The sequence below is a fragment of the Garra rufa genome, chromosome 5 (assembly GCF_049309525.1).
Source record: "Garra rufa chromosome 5, GarRuf1.0, whole genome shotgun sequence".
Taxonomy (NCBI): domain Eukaryota; kingdom Metazoa; phylum Chordata; class Actinopteri; order Cypriniformes; family Cyprinidae; genus Garra; species Garra rufa.
In genome coordinates, this window is record NC_133365.1 from 10,568,648 (window position 1) to 10,588,998 (window position 20,351).

At 37.5% G+C, this 20,351-nt stretch overlaps 1 protein-coding gene across 1 annotated transcript in view; it reads right to left on the reverse strand.

Annotated features, from left to right (window-relative positions):
• antxr2a (ANTXR cell adhesion molecule 2a) overlaps nt 1-20,351 on the reverse strand; it is a 66,458-nt gene that overhangs the window by 35,624 nt on the left and 10,483 nt on the right. The window contains exons 8-16 of the mRNA XM_073839619.1: nt 18,179-18,239; nt 17,938-18,033; nt 15,297-15,366; nt 10,964-11,042; nt 10,276-10,371; nt 5,835-5,879; nt 5,180-5,275; nt 2,152-2,319; nt 1,892-1,972 (exon numbers count right to left, since the gene is read on the reverse strand). Coding sequence (XP_073695720.1) covers nt 1,892-1,972; nt 2,152-2,319; nt 5,180-5,275; nt 5,835-5,879; nt 10,276-10,371; nt 10,964-11,042; nt 15,297-15,366; nt 17,938-18,033; nt 18,179-18,239 — 792 coding nt within the window. The remainder of the gene's footprint in view (nt 1-1,891; nt 1,973-2,151; nt 2,320-5,179; nt 5,276-5,834; nt 5,880-10,275; nt 10,372-10,963; nt 11,043-15,296; nt 15,367-17,937; nt 18,034-18,178; nt 18,240-20,351) is intronic.

Genomic DNA, 20,351 nt, shown 5'->3' on the forward strand with positions numbered 1-20,351 from the left:
GAGCAGTGTGATGGCCAACTTGTTCCTAAGGTTCTAATAATTTTTAACTAAGAAGATATTGCTGCTTTATTTCGGAAGATTAACTTTTCCATTCTTTATTCTTTATATCCCGAGAATGTGGCGACACACACCTGGGGTTACGGCACCTAAACGGTGCAGTGAAGTATAGTTGGAAAGATTGCATTTTCGTGGTATGCATATGCTAATGCCTAGTTCAGACTGCACGATTTTCAAAGCAATCGCGTCACAGATGTTTTCACACTGCATGACTATCTGGGGTAGCATTCCGTCGTTGCTGTGTTCACACTGCACGATGGATCGGTGACAGGGGGTTTCACACTGCATGACTTTACAATAGAAAGAATCGCCGACAACTTTGTCCCGGTCCGCAAACTACGTCTCACAACCAAACACAAGCGTGAAGTGACATGGAAACAACGCGAGGTCAGGGGTGCAAGTTCTCACGTGAGACTGGTATTATTATAAAAAAATGTAGCCCGCAAGAAGCTTGTCATACAAATTGCATGTGCACTCATTTGCAGCGAAAAGAAAAGAAGCCGAAGCTATTCTTGTTGATATTGTGGTCTATACCTTCGTAACTCCTCCCCCAACTTCCCACTGGCCTGGATGTTGCTGTCTCATTGGCTGTAGGTAATCGCCGATGTGATTTTCAGTCAGATCACCTTTCACACGGCATGATTTGGAATCGCCGATAAGTCCAGATATTTAGCATGCCAAATATCTCACGGGTGTCGGCGACATGTCGGCGATTCTCTCAGATCGTGTCTTTGATAGTTCACACTGTGTGATTGTCACTCACGTGAACGAGCACCGATTTGCCTGTGATTTCGGGCATTTGTCGGCGATTTCTCAAAACCTGTCAGCGAGTCAAAATCGGGGCTAAAATCATGCAGTCTGAACTCGGAATAAGCTGCTTTCAGACAGCGCACCAGTAGCGCTTCAATAGACGAAAGCACACACAAGTATGTCAAAATGCACAGTTTTGGCGCGTTACTCTTGAGTTATAAAGAGTTTTAATAAGGTATAAAGTCTTAAATGACCATACAGAGTTAGGAGAAAATCATATATGTGTCAGGTTTTAAAGAGACCACGCTGCTTTGTCTGTCATTGATGTAAATCAAAGAACAAAAGAAAAAGAGAAATCATCACTCGACTGCTCTAGTCGCTTATCGACTCTTGTAGCTTGAATAAAGGTTAATCTGGGTTGTTTATGCATATACAATTTATAGTATAGGTGAAGACTGTTTTAAAATAAACAAAACAAACAAACAAACAAACTATATTCATCAATAAATCCTGGGGGAAAAATAAACAGCACAACTGAATGTTAAAAGAAATGTTTTTAGAATATATTAAAACAAAAAAAAAATATTTGGCAATCTTTTACTGCATGTTTGAACAAATAAATGTAGCTCTGATGAGCGTTAGAGACTTTTTATAATACATAAAAAAAAATGTATAGACCACAAAGTTTTCAATGGTAGTGTAATCTATAAAACAGTAAAAACAAATGGCACATTCTGTTGCTAAATTTATAGCCCCTAAATGTTGCGTTTTCACATTTATGGGACTTGTTTGTACACATATTAGTGCATTATGAAACTTGCAGAAGAGGAAGTGTCTGCAATACAAACTCATGACAGTCACATCCTGTTGCAAGTCTTTGAAGCTAAGGTTTGTGAAACTTGCACACATATAACATGCACACAAACACACATTCACACAAAAAGGAACTAGCCCCTGAACTCTTTCAACACACTGATATCCCATTATGCTCCATTTGCAGCAACAGAATGCTCTAGTTAGGTAGTATGTAATAGTGATGAAACACGTTTGAAATTTGCATTGGGGTAAACCATCTGTGGCTTACCTTATCTGCGGTAGTTGGGCGCATGAGTGAAACTCGGTCATATTGTCGCCGCAGAAGTGCCCACAGTGCCTCAAGTCGACCCTATGATAAAACAAAAATATCAATATGTGACCTCAGCTTGGTTTGCTTTCCACTCATCTCAAGCAACGGCATCAAACATGTTAGAGTGGCAGTTACTGGTGGGCTTAGAAACTCAAAATGACAAAAGGGAGGCAAAGGAAAGATGGTGATGAGCTGAAAAGAAACAGGAAGTGACTCACCCTGATTGGAGTATACCACTTGGATTCAGATCCATGGTATCTGGGTGGGGGTGCGGATGGCTTTTTGATCATGGGTTCTTCTGTCTCCTCTTGTATTGACACCACTGCATTTTTGGCCATCTCCAGTCGTGCACCCTCCTCTGTGGACCCTTTCTCTCCCCAACGGACCTATGCAGAAATTTTAACATTCAACAAAAGGTTAAATTATATACTATATTATATTTAAAAAATATATTTAAAGACATAAACAATATGTAAATGCATGCCTGTCCCTCATTGAAAAGCCTTAATTAGAACTGCACTCCTCAAGCTGTAGGTTAAAAAACACATCAATATAGAACAGCTTTTCTACAGCGTCCCAAGACGTCGCAATCTGCAACAACTCTCAATTAATAAAACATTCTTTGCACCCCACGTTTCCCTCTTTACATGTCAGGATGTGTTTTAAGTAAAGAGTAAGTAGGCAGGTTGATCTTAGGTAAGCTTCCTCCCCAGGTCCTGAGACGGCTTCAGAAATGGAGATAGGTTGTCTGGATGAATGAAAGCTTTCGAAACATGAAAGAAAGTTGTGCTTCGGTAAGCCCTGAGCTTTACACACTCATGGGAAAAGTTAACGGTTTCCCAAGATTTCAGAAGGAACTTCTGTGTGATGTCTCCTTTTCTTGGGAGCTTGGAGGAGGGATGGTTGAGCGTGTAACAAATATCCCTTTTAAACCAGCTTTGAGATGGATACAGTGCTAAGTAGCACATTTCAGCTGAACAAAGTCGAATGACAGAATGGAAGTCAGCAAGATGAATTCATCTCGTCACAGCGGTTCTCAATCCTTCAACGTCAACATGAGTTAAGACAGCGGGACATCCTGGAAGCTGAACTGGCAGGGCCCTGTCACGTCAAAACCATCAGTCAGGGGCTGTGCTACATTTAAGGTGATTTCTATCAGAAACTTTGAGGTGTGTTGAGCTTGACATCATAGACACAAAGGCTTTTAGATGGCAAGAAGAGCAAGTGCTCTTGTGTGGATCAAAAGAGAACAATATGTTTTCTTTTCCAAGCTCACTTCATTAATCCCCCACCTGATTATTTACAGTTGAAGTAAAAAATGTACATACACCTTGCAGTATCTGCAAAATCACCAATTTTACATAAAGGACGTTTACATATAGTCCACAAGAGAAAATAATAGCTGAATTTATAAAAATGACCCTGTTCCAAAGATTGTTACCTGAATAAACTACAGCTTTTTTTGTTTAATGATGTCTATGTTTTGTTCATGAGTCCCTTGTTTGTCCTTAACAGTTAAACTGCATGCTGTTCTTCAGAAAAATCCTTTAGGTCCCACAAACCCTTTCCAACAATGACTGTATTATTTTGAGATCATATGATTTTGGGACTCATATGCAACTATTACAGTTGGTATAATTGCACTCTGACGCTTCAGAAGGAAACACTATGCATTAAGAGCCAGGGGTGTAAACTTTTGACCAGAATGAAGATGTGTACATTTTTCTTATTTTGCCTAAACATCATATTTTTTTCATTTATTACTGCTCTTCGGAAGCTACAGAAGATGCTTACATGTTTCCAAAAAGACAAAGTAAGTTCAATTTACCTTGATCTTAAAATTCAAAAGTTTTCACCCCCCAGCCCTTAAAGGAACACTCCACTTTTTTTGGAAATATGCTCATTCTCCAACTCCCCCCGAGTTAATAAGTTGAGTTTTACCGTTTTGAAATCCATTCAGCCGTTCTCCTGTTCTGGCGATATCACTTTTAGCATAGCTTAGCATAGATCATTGAATCCCATTAGACCAATAGCATCGCGTTCAAAAATGACCAACGAGTATCCAGGCGGAGTAATACCACGCAGCACATGTGCAAATGCTAAACTAGCTGGGAACTCATTTCTGATAATACTCCGCCTGCTTCGGCCATATTACGGCAGCAAACTTCCTTGACTATTACGCCGGAATGGAAGTGTAGTTCCTAATCTTATCAGCCTAGAAACTCACAGCTTTGCATTTCCGCCGGTCTTAGTTCACGATATAACTACAGAAGAGTCAAGTTTTAAATAGGACAAATATGGAAACTCGTTGGTCATTTTTGAATGCGATGCTATTGGTCTAATAGGATTCAATGATCTATGCTAAGCTATGCTAAAAGTGATATCGCCAGAACAGGAGAACGGCTGAATGGATTTCAAAATGGTAAAACTCAACTTATTAACTCGGGGGGAGTTGGAGAATGAGCCTATTTCCAAAAAAAGTGGAGTGTTCCTTTAATACATCGTGTTTCTTTCTAAAGCATCAGTAAGCGTTAAAATCTTCTGCAATAGTTGCAACTGAGTACCTCAGTTGTCCTCAGTGTGAAAAGATTGTTGGAAAGGGTTCAAATACACAAAAAATGCAGAAAAAAACAAACAAAAGATTTGTGGGACCTGAAGGATTTTTCTGAAATTTAACTGTTCAGGACAAACAATGGACTCATGAACTTACAATAAAAGTAAAAGCAGGAGAGATTAATCGAAAAGAGAAATCTTTAATGTTAAGACGATAATATATTGTGCATCCCTTCATGTGACCCGAGTCAATGCAATCCACTCCAGATTTTCCATTTTCCGCTAAACTCTCACTCCGCTGTCACTAGTGAGAAAAAGCCAAAGAAAATCAGGACAGTCCAACTTTCCAAAAACATAGTTGCTCCAGCCTCCAGGCAAAATTACACACCCCTATTTGAACTCTGCGCCTCTTACTAAGCGTTCAAAATGAACCGTTGTATAAAATACAATTTTATAATGTTAGTCCCAGAATTATGAAAACTGTCAGAAAAGGAAGCATGTTGGTGTAGCTATACGTGACTTAATAAACATACAAAGCATTAATAATGTCAGGCAGGTCATCAACACTCTGGAGAGAGAGAGTGGAGATTGCGGACAACTGCTAAATGCTTAAAGACAGCTGTGATGACATCAAAACCTTTCCTGTCATCAGGGGGCTGCGAATCGTTAGAAGTGTAATGTCTCGATGTTCACCTCCATGCGTTTGATTCCACCAGCTCCTCGTCCTCCATAATAAGATGCATCCACAGTTGGCCACTTCTTCTTAGGTACTGGGTCAGGCTCTGGCTTCTGAAAAAAATAAATACGGACAGAAAATTTATATAACTGAAACTTCCAGCCTCAAAGAAAGTACAGACTGGTATATTTAAGCACACTACCATTCAGAAGTTTAGAATCATTAAGATTTTACTATTTTAGGAATATCATTTTTGGAAAATCTTTTTGTCTTCTTATCTCAGTCTTTACATGCACGATTCTTCAGAAATCTTTCTAATATGCTGATTTGGTGCTCAAGACGCATATATTATTATCAATGTTGAAAACAGTTGTGCTGCTTATTATTTTTGTAAAAACCATGATACATTTTTTTCAGGATTCTTTTTATAAATGCCATTTACTTGAAACAGAAATCTTTTGTAATATAAACAATGTCACTTTTGATCTATTTAGTGCATCCTTGCTGAAACAAAATAATTTAAAATTTAATTAAAATGTAAAATCTTTTAGCATTTAAAAATAACACCTTTGAATAAACAGAGAATAAACTTTTTTTGTATGCTTAATACAAGTACCTATTCAAAAACATTGATTAAAAATGATATTTTATACAAAAAAAAGATAATCTTACAGGTGGAGGTGGAGGAGGTCTTTGAGGAGGTGGGTCTTTAATAACCTGAAAAGAGAGAAAAAGAATAAATCTGAATTAAATTAAGCAAACTTAGTTATTCCTGTCTAGTAAGGATCTGATGCACAGTTGAACAACTGGAGCCTGGCACCACCGCAATTGATTACAGGGATCTGCTTGTAAACTAACGCTGTAGGCCCCTGGTGCAAAATAAAGAAAGCCCAAAAATCAACTTGTTGACAGGGGAGTCTTTGGGGTGAGCACGGTGGTCCGTTTATCTCTTAATTAATTGGACGAGGTTCAATGCTCCCCTGCAATCCCCCAGTCATAAAGTCCTGAGGAATTAATTAGCTGCAATGAAATGCAGAAGGGAAACTTGGGCTTCACTCCAGGCTGATCCCCAGTGCAAAGGAGAGGAGAGTTAACAGGATGAGATGTCTTCCTGTAGCACTTTCTGTGGCTGCTTATTTGTCACAAGAAACACTATGCTGGATTCAGCAGGTGACTTCCCTCACAGACAAGATGCCTTCCTCACTGGAAATGTCTTTGGCATCCCTTGATTCTGGTGTCGCTCAGCAAACTCCTTATTAACTGACCTGACACATCGAACCACTCTTCAACATGATGGATAAATGTGTTACTAGACAAAAGCGAGTTTGAGTCAGAGCAGCGGCCCAGCAGTTGCTTATGTTGGTGACACAAGAGTGAATCCAACGTCATTTACCAGTAGTTAAAAGGCCAAACTATTGCAATATAATGGCTACATATATAATTCAAAAAGCTCAGCATACTTAAGGCTTTGGAACTCACAAAATAGACTCCAGCAATCTAGATAAAACGTCTCGGATGTGACCATGTTTCAACTGTCAACCATGTAACCCCATCCATTGCAGAAGCTTTCCAAAATGGAAGCAAGCCTTGTCTCATTAAACATGAAAGATGGATACACTGCCATTGCAGGTTAAGCATTTACTAAATTAGTTTTCAGGAAAGAAATGCCTTTTAATCATCACATATCATGGGTAGAACAGCTGTTTCATTCACATTAAAGCGCACTGATACCATTTCGCCATTGTTACCATTATAATGATGGAAAATGATCAATTAGAGTTAATTAATTGCTCTTTGACTGTTGGAAAATCTAGTCCTATCCATCCGAGGGGCCCCAGCGTGCGATGATTAACATAACTTTGGACAGAACCTTGTGCTAAAGGATTAGCTTTTTTATTGAGTAATTAAAGAGCAGATTTATATTTGCCAGACATATTGTGGGATAAATAAGGCATTACACAAATGACATGCTGGGCTGTTAGGTTCTCAAACTACCTGACGGACAGATGTGGAGCCAGGACAACCATTTAAATGTGGTACGGACGATGAAGAGCTGATAATTAAATCCAAAATGTCAGTGTACTTAGCCATCTGACACTCGCACGAGGGGCTAAAAACTAGTGGCACAGCTGTGGAATCGACCAATCACAGTCCAGCAGCGCAACGTCCCCATATGGCTTTCGGGATAATTGTCCAATTGGAGTTTATAATCTGTCCATTTCACCCCTCTGAACACACTGTTGTGTCAAGCTGTTTCCCAGGCTTAACATGATCATGGACAAGTAGCAGGTAGCATATTTGCAAATTAAAATGGTGCATTTCCATTAACATAAAATTAACCTGTTTGCCATAAAACAACAAATTAATGACCTAAGAGTGTGTCATCAGAATATAAATAAACAGACGCCTTTATCCAAATAAAATTGTGTTTTATATTTAATAAAAAAAAATTGAATGAATGTTATTTATTTATTTACATGTACAAAACTGTAGTCAATTTAGCCTTTGGACTGACCAGTTTCATGGCGCAAGAACACATACTTACATGCTTGAACATCCACATTCTTTTGCACATTCTTACTATTTGTGACCCTGGACCACAAAACCATAAGGGTTCATTTTTTGAAATTTACATATTTATCATCTAGAAGCAGAATAAATAAGCTTTCCATTGATGAATGGTTTGAAAATCAACTATTTGAAAATCTGAAATCTGAGGGTGAGAAAAATATTAATTATAAAACGAATAGTTCCAGTCCTTGATTCTGATTGGTTGAGCTGCATTTGAAGCTGTTGTGAATTACTCTACAAACATACACCTTTGTTTACGTCTGTGCGTTGCTCTGCAACCACTTTATTCCAACCACAACCGTTTCTGAGAAACTATATTGTTTGGCGGAAGAATAATGTTTTTATTAATATCATTACACTATTTTTGCCATTTTATTTTGTGAAACCTTACTACGTATATGGAATAACATTTTATAAAAGCAATAAGCCCAGTGAAGCCGTGGTTTACAGTGAATTTATAACAGCTAAGGGGGGTTTTAGGGTTTTTTTTTTAGCTGTCATAAATTCACTGTAAACCACAACTTCTTGGGGCTTATTGCTTAAATGGGTTAGTTTACCCAAAAATGAAAATTAGCCCATAATTTACTCACTCTCCAGGTATCCTAGGTTTATGTGACTTCCTTTTTTCAGACGAATCCAATCAGAGTTATATTAAAAAATGTCCCGGCTCTTTGAAGCTTTATTATGGCAATAGGTGGGTTTTTCTCTTCATCAGTCTAAAACAACTCCAATAAAGCACATCCATCCGGGGGGTGAATAAAGGCCTACTGTAGCGAATCGATGCCTTTTTGTAAGACAAATATTCATATTTAAACGCAATATAACTTATACACGGAAGCAGCTCCGGGTGTGACGTCAGAAGTGACGACCGCGGACACGCACAGGAGAGATCAAAACAAAAAAATGGTCATGAATTGGCACAAAACAAGGATTTGTAAAGAGTAATCTTGGAGGATTTCAATATAAGCCAAGAGAAGACTGGTTTTCCTTTGCTAAAGAAAGGAAACTTTGCTTCGTTTGCTCCTGTAAACAAACATTGGTCTTCACAAGACTCACAGGCGCATGCACAACGTTGACGTCATCCGCCCAGAGCTGCTTTCATGTACAAACAAGCTAGATTAAAGTCATTATTACAAATTATAGATGGATGCACTTTATTGGACTTGTTTTGACCTGTTGAAAAGAAACACCTGCCTATTGCAGTGATAAAGCTTGAACGCGCCAGGACATTTTTTAATATAGCTAACTAATATATAGACTGAATTCGTCTGAAAGAAGGAAGTCATATACACCTAGGATGCTTTGAGGGCGAGTAATTCATGGGCTAATTTTTATTTTTGGGTGAACTAACCCTTTAATATTAAGAAAATCACCTTGTTGTCCAAGTAAAGTTCTTAGCAATGTACATTTTGGTATATTTACGGTAGGAGATTTACAAAATATCTCAATGGAATATAATATTTACTTAATATCCTAATGATTTTTGGCATAAAAGAAAAATTTATAATTTTGCCTCACACAATGTATTTTTGGCTATTGCTACAAATACACCTGTGCTACTTAAGACTGGTTTTGTGGTCCAGGGTCACATTTGGTATAAATATTTGGTAAAATTTTGCCATTTCTGCCAAAACCATGTAGCAGTGGCTGTGGATACTAATTTGTGTGTTTCGGGGGGATGAGGTGCTTCTGTATTTCACTGATTGCTGAAAACTGGCAAGGCTGAGTTTAAATATTAACAAAGCACACATGGCCCTTCTCTTGTGCCGGGGTCCCTGATGGAGAGGAACAGCAGCTCCTCCACCAAGACAAACAGGGCCGAGTCCAGACATGCTGCGGGGGGTTTACATTTTAATGCCTTTGTTGGTTTTCCAAAATATGCTTCCATCTCATCCTGGAATGGCTCCCGCCAGGTTCTCAAAGAGAGGTGGTGCATATCATTTGGTGCTGCAGTGACGCTGATTGCCATAGCGATACTCGCCAGCTTCACAAATTCGAGATATTTTGTAAGTGCACCATCTGTATATACAAGCACATCATTGCCAGAGAAGCATAACTGCTGTTTTATTTAAATTATTATTTTAAATATAAGAGAGTGTACTTTGTTTGGTTTTATTTTACAGCCAAAAAATCACCAATAGGAAATTAGGTTTTTTTTTTACACCTATGAAATACTGTGCTGGTTGCACGTATCAGATGAATAGTCAGGATGTGGTCAGGTTTGTATATTGTGCTTCCTGTGAACTTCACAAATTTGATGTTCAGCCTCGATAACCAATAAGAAAAAAAATCTGTTAAAGCTGAGCATATATAAACCAGAGCAGTATATCACAGCAAAAGAGATCCTACTGCTGATTTCGTCTTACTGTAAGCAAATGATATAAACCTCAAGAGAATTTACAGTAAAAACACCATATAGACAAATATAATGGGAAATAAACATGTTAACGTTAATCTCAATACCAGTTCAATCTCAATACAGATTCTGTAGGAGAAAGGGACAAATTGCAAATATGGGTGCTGGAAGATATGTGACACTTACGATAGTGCAGCAGAGAGGCCAGAACCACCACATCAGAGCCAAAGCCAACAGGAGAAAGAGCACCAAGAACACAATGGCCACCACTGTGCCGTCCGACTAATGAGAGAGAGAACATGTACAGTTAGCTAAAAAGCTGGATAATAGCAAAATGTTATAAAAACAGAAAGAACTAAAGGAAATACCAAATTATAATATAAGTTCTACATTTTTTAAATAAAGTATATAAGAGATATATATTAGAAGAGACATTTGTGACCCTGCACAAAACCAGCCATAAGTCGCACAGGTTTATTTGTAGCAATAGCCAAAATACATTGTATGGGTCAAAATTATATCAAATATCTTTAGGATATTAGGTAAAGATCATGTTCCATGAAGATATTTTGTAAATTTCCTACCGTAAATATATCAAAACGTAATTTTTGATTAGTAATATGCATTGCTTAGAACTTCATTTGGACAACTTTAAAGGCGATTTTCTCAATATTTAGATTTTTTTGCACTTTTTTGCAGATTTCAAATAGTTGTATCTCAAATATTGTCCAATCCTAACAAACATCACATTAATGGAAAGCTTATCTATTCAGCTTTCAGATGATGTATGAATTTCAATTTCAAAAATTGAGCCTTATGACTGGTTTTGTGTCCCAGGTTCACTTTTTTCCTTCTGATATTATGTTTGACTTACACATGTGGAGGCAGTGATGGTAAAAGCACTGGAGAAATACGATGTGCCACTGTTCAAACTGATCAGAACCTCCATTTGTCTGTAGAAATAGAACACAAAAGTGCATTGAAATTGTATTTTTTATGTAATGGTAATTTCCACACTGAAGTTTGAAAATAAAAATGAAATATAGTTATTCTTCAAACACAACTGTATGTTCTGCTTTATTTGCTGAGATTTTTCCGTGAGAAGAAGTGATGACAGTTATAGCAGAAGATGCAAATATGGGGAAGTAATTTTTTTTAAATATGATGTCATTTCTGATAAAATAAGTGTCATAGTAGGCAGTGTTTTACAGATAAACGTGAAGAAAAAACAAATTACTAACGGGAAGAAAACTAGGCCATAACTGAAACGAAATTAAAAATGAATGCAAAATTAAAAACAACAGAAGCTAAACTGAACCAAAAAAAAAAACAACATATGTAAAATTCAAACTGATACTAGTGATGCTCACTGGTGTCATGAAATTTATTTGAAGTTTAATTCCTACAGAATTTGAGTTGAAATTCTCTCTTATTTACTGAGGAGGGAGTTGAAGGTGGCTCGCAATTAAGGCACTAATGATGAACGGCATTGTAATTTCCATATGTCTATTATGCAGGAGACAATTACCATGGGGCTAATGAGAATCCTCAAGCAGGAAATCGACTGACTGAACGCCTGAGATCCTTCCCAAAATGAGAGAATATGTAAAAAAGACAGACCACTGTCTGCAGAGCCAATGATAATGTAGTAGAGACACAGCAGAATAACATCATTCTACAGCAAACAATGAACATTTTCACTAATCTTTGGGACTTGCGCAAAGCCTTACCAATGAGACTGGCAAGGTTCCTTCACAAACAACACCAACCGACCAACTTTTCCCATAACAGGCCCACACCTTAAAATCTTTCACAGTACTGCACTGTAACGTAGTTTTTTTGGTCTCTTGAGGGCTTTTACATGATTTTAGCTTAAATTGTCATAGTCTTTTCAAAATTTGGTCCTGAGGCTGCAGGAAGCTTGTAAAGGGTTTTTTGCATGTTAACTAGGTCCGTGTGCTGAATGGATGAGAGGAGAGGCTAATTTAGCTGACATACTCAATACATGCAAATGGGAGGCAGGTTGTTAATCAAGCTGGATATATGTATGTTTGGTGAAGAGAAGATAAGCGATTTTACTTCCTTGCACTTGACTTGACGCTCTAAAATCCCTCAGATGACCTTTATTGGACACAAAGTAGTTCTGGAGGAATATTTATGTGCTGTTCAGTGAGAACTGATTACATTCAATCAGTATTCTTGGACACTGCAATTGGCAACAAACACCACAATCAATAAAGGCTGATTTATTTATATTCAGAGGTACTATGAAACCACAAGACAACGCCAGAACGTCCCATTTCAAAAGAGCAAACTTTGCGGTGAACTCTAAAAGGCATTCCCAAAAGGTTCCCAATTACATTTATATGGAAATCAACTGAATATCATGTCAGACATACAAAGCTGTCTCATCTAATGCTTTTGTGTTGTCTAGAAATGCAGAGTAGAAGAAAATAGGACAGAAGTTCAGCAGAATGAGTCAAGCTCATGAACACAAAAGTGCTCTTGCCGTCACAGAAGGCCCCTCATAGCACTACGGGACACTCAGAGTGGTGTGTGAGTTTGATTTCTTGTCACAAAGCACATGGTGACGGAAACTGAAAGTGACGTAGCTAAATGGGATGATACGGGTGTCACTAAGGCTATTATTGCATTATTAAAGGCCTAACATATGCATCAGGCCCCACAGAGTGCAAAACAATGGCAAACTGGCTGAAGTTTCAGCAAAGTTAAAACTGTTAGATTCACATCACATCATTTTGAGAAATGTTTCTTGAGAACTAAATCAGCATATTAGAATGGTTTCTGAAGGATCATGTAATGCTGAAGCCTGAAGAAATGGCTCCAACTTAAAATATATTAAAATAGAAAAATCCATTTTAAACTGTAATAATATTTAACAATTTTACTGCACTTTTAAATCAAATAAACGCAGTCTCAGTTGGCGGCAAAAGCATTACGGACATCCCAAGTTCGAACCCCGGTTCAAGGACCTTTCCAGATCCCGCCCCCCTCTCTCCCCCACTTCACTTCCTGTCTGCTCTCCACTGTCCTATCACAATAAAAAGGGGAAAAAACACTACGAGTCAAAAGTTTTTGAACAGTAAAATTTTTAATATTTTTTAAAGAATTCTCTTCTGCTCATCAAGTCTACATTAATTTGATCCAAAATACAGCAAAAGTTAATATTGTGAAATATTGTTACCATTTAAAAAGCATCATTACTTCAATCTTCAGTGTCACATGATCCTTCAAAAATAATTCTAATATGCTGATTTGCTGTTCAAGAAACATTTTATATTATCATTATCAATATTTAAAACAGTTGAGTATATATTTTCAGGATTCTTTGATAAGAATCATAACATTCAAACGCTTAGACTCAATATATTTCTTTTTTTTTTTTGGAAAGAAAAGATAGAAATTAATACTTTTACTTAGCAAGGATGCTTTACGTTGATCAAAAGTGATGATAAAGACATTTATAATGTTACAAAATATTTCTATTTCAGATAAATGCTGTTCTTCAGAATTTTCTATTCATCAAAGTAACCTGAAAAAAATCTACTCAGCTGTAATAATAAATGTTTTTTTGAGCAGCAAATCAGAATATTAGAATGATTTCTGAAGGATTATGTGACTGGAGTAATGATGCTAAAAATTCAGCTTTGAAATCACATGAATTAATTACATTTTAAAATATATTCAAATAGAAAACAGTTATTTTAAATAGTAAAAAATATTACAAAATTCTACTGTTTTTGCTGTACTTCAAATCAAGGCTTGGTGAGCAGAAAGAGACTTCTTTAAAAAAATATTAAAATCTTATTAGTTTATCCAAAACTTTTGACTAGAAGTGCAAATCAACACCCTCAGTGAGCAGAGGCTTCTTTCAAAAACATTTATAAAATCCTACCAAACTCGACAATTTGAACTGTAGTATAGCTAGCTACTTTTCCACAAGAATACACTGACTGTAGTGTATTCAATTTCAAATTATGATTAGATTGTAGCCTGGCAAGCAGCTTTCCAGCATTGGTGAAAGCATTCAATATGGTATAACCAGATATGAAAAACATCAAACTTTCATTCAGAAATAAATAAACCATTCAGTACATCATTGCCTTTCATTTTAGGAAGAGTGTCTATCTTTTCATCATCTAGCAGAGTGAGAGGAGGAGCTCTTGTGGAGGCAGCGCTGCCATGTTATCTGGGCGCATCTCCCACCCCCTGTGCAGATGGAACTAAAATGGCGGCCTGACAGATCAGATTGATTATTGATGAGGCACGTTCCACCACTCGCGCTGCAGGCAGGTGTCAGGTCTGTCCCTCAGTTATTTTTCTCACTACGTTGTTGTTGTGAAAACGCAGGTGAGGACATGCTGCTGCCAGACAAAAGTTCCTCAACCCCTCCAGCCAAAGACTCAAAGGGACGGGGCCGGCCAGCGCTAATGGGCAGGCTGACAGATGCCCTAGATCCTGGTCTGACGAACCAACAGCTGTCGTTGCAGATGAGACCCTGATATCTGGCGCTACGTCACTGAACCACGAAGTCCCTTTAAATCCCAAAAAGACACTATCTAGAAGTCCCTAGTGGTCTGTTCCAGCAAGGATTGTTCATGTTTGCATATATGATATTGGTGTCATATCAAAAATAGGCAGTTTTCTGAATGCAAACTGGACAGATAGTGGTAAGAAAAAGACAAAGAGAGAAATTTCTAGCACTCAAACATGTTGCAGGTGTTATGTGGTAGTCTATTGTCAGTATGCGGTGAATTATTTAAATGGGAGCGTGGAAAAGGGAATCGGTGCATCTGTCGCACATCCTTTTAAAGCCCTCCACCAGATGTGTTTACTAGCCGTTCATAGCAGCAAACTACTTAATGGGTCACAGTTGCCAGCCAAGAGTTAATTAAGCAAGCCTTTTGAATGGCGACCACGTATAGGGGATCAAACGTCCCGGTTAAGTCAGACCATAATTTCACACAAGCTGCTCAGAGCTAATCCCAGATCTAAACAGGGTGCTGCGTCTCTCAGTTATTTCAATAACATAATGCTGTAACATGACATTTTAGGCTGGTGTATCACACAATCATTTATTGCTTGTAGCTTAAAGTTTGCGCAGTGTGTGGACTCGAATTACACAAGATACTGTGCATCTGGAGATCTCAGTGACACTTGCTGCTTTATGAAACTTGAATACTCACTGTCCCACTGAATACAGCACTGGAGCAGGACACAGGACATAGTCATTCTTCACCTTGCTTGGCTTCACCTCTGCAAAATGAATAGAAAGTTGATCGTGTTATGATCCGTTGCCAAACTAGCTGGAGAACAAACTCCCCCCAAGATGAGCACTGCCAGGCCATTTGTTATGATGTAGAGGTTCACTAAAACTGCTGACGTGTGCAGTCGGTTGAGTTTAGGGAAGAGTGCCATTTTTTTCATCTCACATGAAAACGATTCCTTTGTCGCATCACTGCTGAAGGCACCCAGAATTCAACGTTTATGTATTTCCTGTCTGGTTACAAAAGACAGTGAGCAAACATGTGGATGCCATATGTGGATCTGTCGTCTAATGATAAACACCATCTAGAGTCTATTAGGGACTGAACTAAAGAGCTGACTGTAGTAGCTATATAGCACGTGGCTGTGTATGTCTATATAATAAATAGATCAATTTTCAATAACTTACTTTTACACTGTACCAAACCTATTTGATTTTATTTCATGAAGCACAAATGAAAAAAATAAATATACTAAATTGTATAGTATACTACAAATACATTTACATATTATTTACTTAATACAAATACCCTGCAATTGTACTTTTACTATACTTAATCTGTATATTTATAGTCTGCTAAACATGAGCAATTAATTTAGCACTTAATGCACTTTAATTGTGTGGAAGTTGCACTGAAGACCAACTAAAAGTATACATAAGTATATTTCATTGTGCTAAAGTGGAACTATTGCAAGTATAGTTAAGGTTCATTTTAAATATTTTGCATTTAAAGTAATATTTAAAGTTCATACAGTCCTCATCAATAGTGACATTATAACATATTTTAGGCTTAATATTAAAAATGTGCATTGTGCACAAGTAGTACTACCAATACAATCCATCATAATATTCCTAGGGATGAAAGTCAGTGGTGTCAAGGGTAGTTTAGGACACCTTTGACTTTAACTGTATCAACCACCGAGACATTTCTGTCAAAAACAATAGCTTGAATGAAGATTTCCATCTGTCTATTTTTGCTTTTATAATTTATTCCTTTTATTTTCCTGTAATTTATTCCATATGCTGGTCAACTATATTATGATGGATTGTATGGAGACTTTTTTATCTTTTTTAATTCTGTATGTCTCTATATCTCCTCTGGATATATTTGTAAATTGCCAATGAAGTAAATGGTCTGTCAAAGATTAATTAAGGAAAGGAAGGAAAGGAAAGGAGGTGAAGTGAGGCCAAGTATGGTGACCCATACTAGGAATTTGTGCTCTGCATTTAACCCATCCAAGTGCACACACACAGTAGTGAACACACACACACCGTGAACACACACCCGAAACAGTGGGCAGCCATTGCTGCGGCGCCCGGGGAGCAGTTGGGGGATCGGTGCCTTGCTTTTGAAATTGACTTGATTAGATACACATGTGTTTATATTTGAGGAACCGAATATAAAAATGAACCATTTCAATAGTATGTGAACACTGAGGAAGGTCCTGCTTGACGTTTGTTGAATTTAACATGCACTGAGCACTTTTTTCCAGAAGATTGTTACTATCTCGGCATGTAATCCTTTTATTTGAATACACAGCAAATGAAATTTCAAGAACTGAGTTTTTTGCTCTTGCTTTTAGTGAATTCTATTATTGACTTGAAATCGTGTTACATGTGAATGGAACCAAGTGCAAGTTCCTCCTTTTTTCATTTTTACCTACAGATTTGGAACAACATGAGGGTGAGTAAATGAAAGTAATTGTAATTGCTGGGTTAAATTTCCCATAAAATTATTGTTGCTTTAAATCAGCGGTTCTCAATCTTTTTTAAACTTAATCAAAGTTTAATCTAAAGGTGAGCACCTGAAGACTTGGTTTGGTGCCAATCATATATAACTATAAAAAAATAAAAGATTTAATAATAGTTATAATAGTATTATTGCACTTTGCATGCACTGCCGTTTGAAGCACTGCTGAGTGAAGGGCGCCAGTGAATGTTTCACTTTGAAACTGCCAACACGTAGCCTATATGCTTTCATTTTGAAAGGAAATTATATACAGGATTACAGTTAGTTGATCTAAAACGGAAATTGTGCATTAACAGTTGTCAACCATGTTGGTATTCAAATGAACTTATTTACACAGAACATTTTTTATTTTGGTCGTGCACCTGCACACTACTTATGTGCACCCCTGTACATAATAAAAAAAAACCATAACATATAAACAGAAGCAATGTGGTGTTGATGTAGCTAAATAAATAGTTATTTTAACTTAGATTATATGTTTAATTATATTGAAAAAATAATAATTATATCAAAATATTAAATTAAATCTTTTTAGGTCATCCTGCAGCCCTCTTGGAAGTTCCTCAGTGGGCCCCACTACCTGGTAAGAACCACTGCTTTAAATCTTGGTTTAGTTCAGCATTGTATTCTTTAGTCTTTAGTAACCTAATGTGACAGTTAAGCCACAAAACAATTTAGGTGCATTGCATCCTAGGTGTGGCTTGCTTGTCATTTCCTGTATGACACAACTGACTTTCAGACACCAAGCCTCTCTTAAATTAGTACCATTTCAAGTTAGGTTAAGGTCAATGTGCAGTATAACCATACTCACTGTGAGTAACTCCATCCACTATGAAACTGCAGAGAACTCCTTCTGTTTGTCTCCCCAGCGTGAACCCGTTCCCTCTCAAAACAATGTCAAAGGTCTCTGTGGTATGTAAACCAGATGAGGACATAATGAGAAGCAATCCTGGGCGTTCACCCAAATCAACGACCACGTACACGTACACGCACACACACCAAATCACAATTTCATCCACCCTGACAGCTGTAAAAGCCCTTGAAACGCTTACCGTTCACGCAGACGCTGGACGGCTCCACTGTTAGAATCTCTGTGCATGATTGCTTGAGGATCTGTATGATAAAAAATGTATTCAAATCAGTACTTGTCACTGCTGAATCACTGTATCAGCTATCACAGCGTCCGGCTCTTTAGCATTCACACCGGGGATGTTTGCTATGCCAAATCAAGCTCAATGAGACGAGCATCACATACAGTGCAGTGTGGGATAGACCCGTGTCAGCCGTTATGGGGAAATTATGCGGTGCCATTTTCCCTCTTCAGCTCTATTAGAGACCGCAGGCTGACATTATCATATAAACAGGCCTGTGAGAGGCCACCATCGCTTCTCCCATCATCCACATAAATCAACAGAGGACAAACTATGCAAATCTCTGTACACAACAGGCAAAAAGACAACATTAACAGAAAGATATGGTCCCCCGGATCGCCTGCGGCGGAGATGAGGCTTCAGACTGAAGTGGAGGACAAGTATAAAACAGGCTGATTGAATATGACACCTGATAAACTCTGCTATCATTAAAGGGGAGAAGGAACACTGACTGAACGTCAGGGCTGAAAGAGACTCAGGATGCTCTTTATGGCTCTTTAATGAGTTATGAGATGGCACGATACAGGGGAGGTTCATCGCTAGACATTTCAACTTATTTTCTCTGACAGGTATCTATACACACATAGAAACAGGCTTAAAGCATTAGAGTATCCAGCTATCTATAATTATTACACAGATCTCTAGAATACTTGATTCTGGTTGGTTAATCAAGACATTCTTGCAGTGCAACAAATTCTCAAATTACAAGAGACAAATTCTCAGTTGAATTTAGATCATGGATTTGACCTTTTTAAGTTTTTTTTCCCCTTGGCCTTGTGTTTGGATCACCATCCTGCTGAAAGAGTTTCAGTTGTGAGCTTCATTCAGAATTAAATAGTGTTTCTTGTGGTATTCTCCAGTATTTTGCTCTGACTACTAATAGCTTCACAGCCATGACTTCACTGTGTGATGTATACAAGGTGTCAGTGCTGTGAAAATTAGCATTACAAATACTGCTTTCAAATTTGGCTGAAAATGTTTTTTGACATTGATGTTTTCCACATCACAACTAGGTCAATATTTAGGTTTTTACTCAGAAATCCATGTTTACACTTTTGGGTTGTTTCCACTGAGTGTACAGAGTGTGCAGTTGGGTACACAATTATTCCTGCTTCCACTGTCAGAAGTTGTGAACGGTACCAAAATAGTGAACTGTACCATACCACTTTTTTGGGACCCTACCATTGGGGTAATCTGCACAGTAGTCCGGTACCTAAAGAGTGGAACTAGATTTACTGCAGAAAGCTGATTGGTTGATAGAGAAACATCACTTGCGCATGCTACTAGGGTTGAGCTTGTTTACATCAGAGTGTGCAAACAAATAAATATAATAATGCAAATTATAATTTTATATTTTTTACACACACATACACACAGAAAATGCTGCACTTTTCGCAGAAGAATGATGTCAATTGCTACTTTCCAGCATACACCACACCTGTCAAGTAAGGGTACTGTTGGCAGTGGAAACGCAAGCCAGAGCAGTTTGTTCCGTCCCGAATTGTACCATATCAAGCTGTTCGATCTTTTTGACAGTTTAAGCAACATCCATTCCCTACAGTACAGGTCTATATTTTGATATATGTGACCTTGGACCACAAAACCAGTCATAAGGTTAAATTTTACAAAACTGAGATATATATACATCATATGAAAGCTCAATAAATAAGCTTTCTATTGATGTATGGTTTGTTAGGATAGGACAATATTTGATAGATGCCGAGATACATCTATTTGAAAATCTGGAATCTAAGGGTGCAAAAAAATCAAAATACTGAGAAAATCACCTTTAAAGTAGTCCAAATTAAGTTCTTAACAATGCATATTACTAATCAAAAATTACATTTTGATAGTTTTACAGTAGGAATTTTACAAAAAATCTTAATGTAACATGATCTTTACTTAATGATTTTTGACATAAAAGAAAAATCAATAATTTTGACCCATACAATGTATTTTTGGCTATTGCTACAAATATACCCCAGCGACTTAAGACTGGTTTTGTGGTCCAGGGTCACATATTTCTATATCTGAATAAGAGATTTTACATAAGACATTGACATCTAGTCTACAA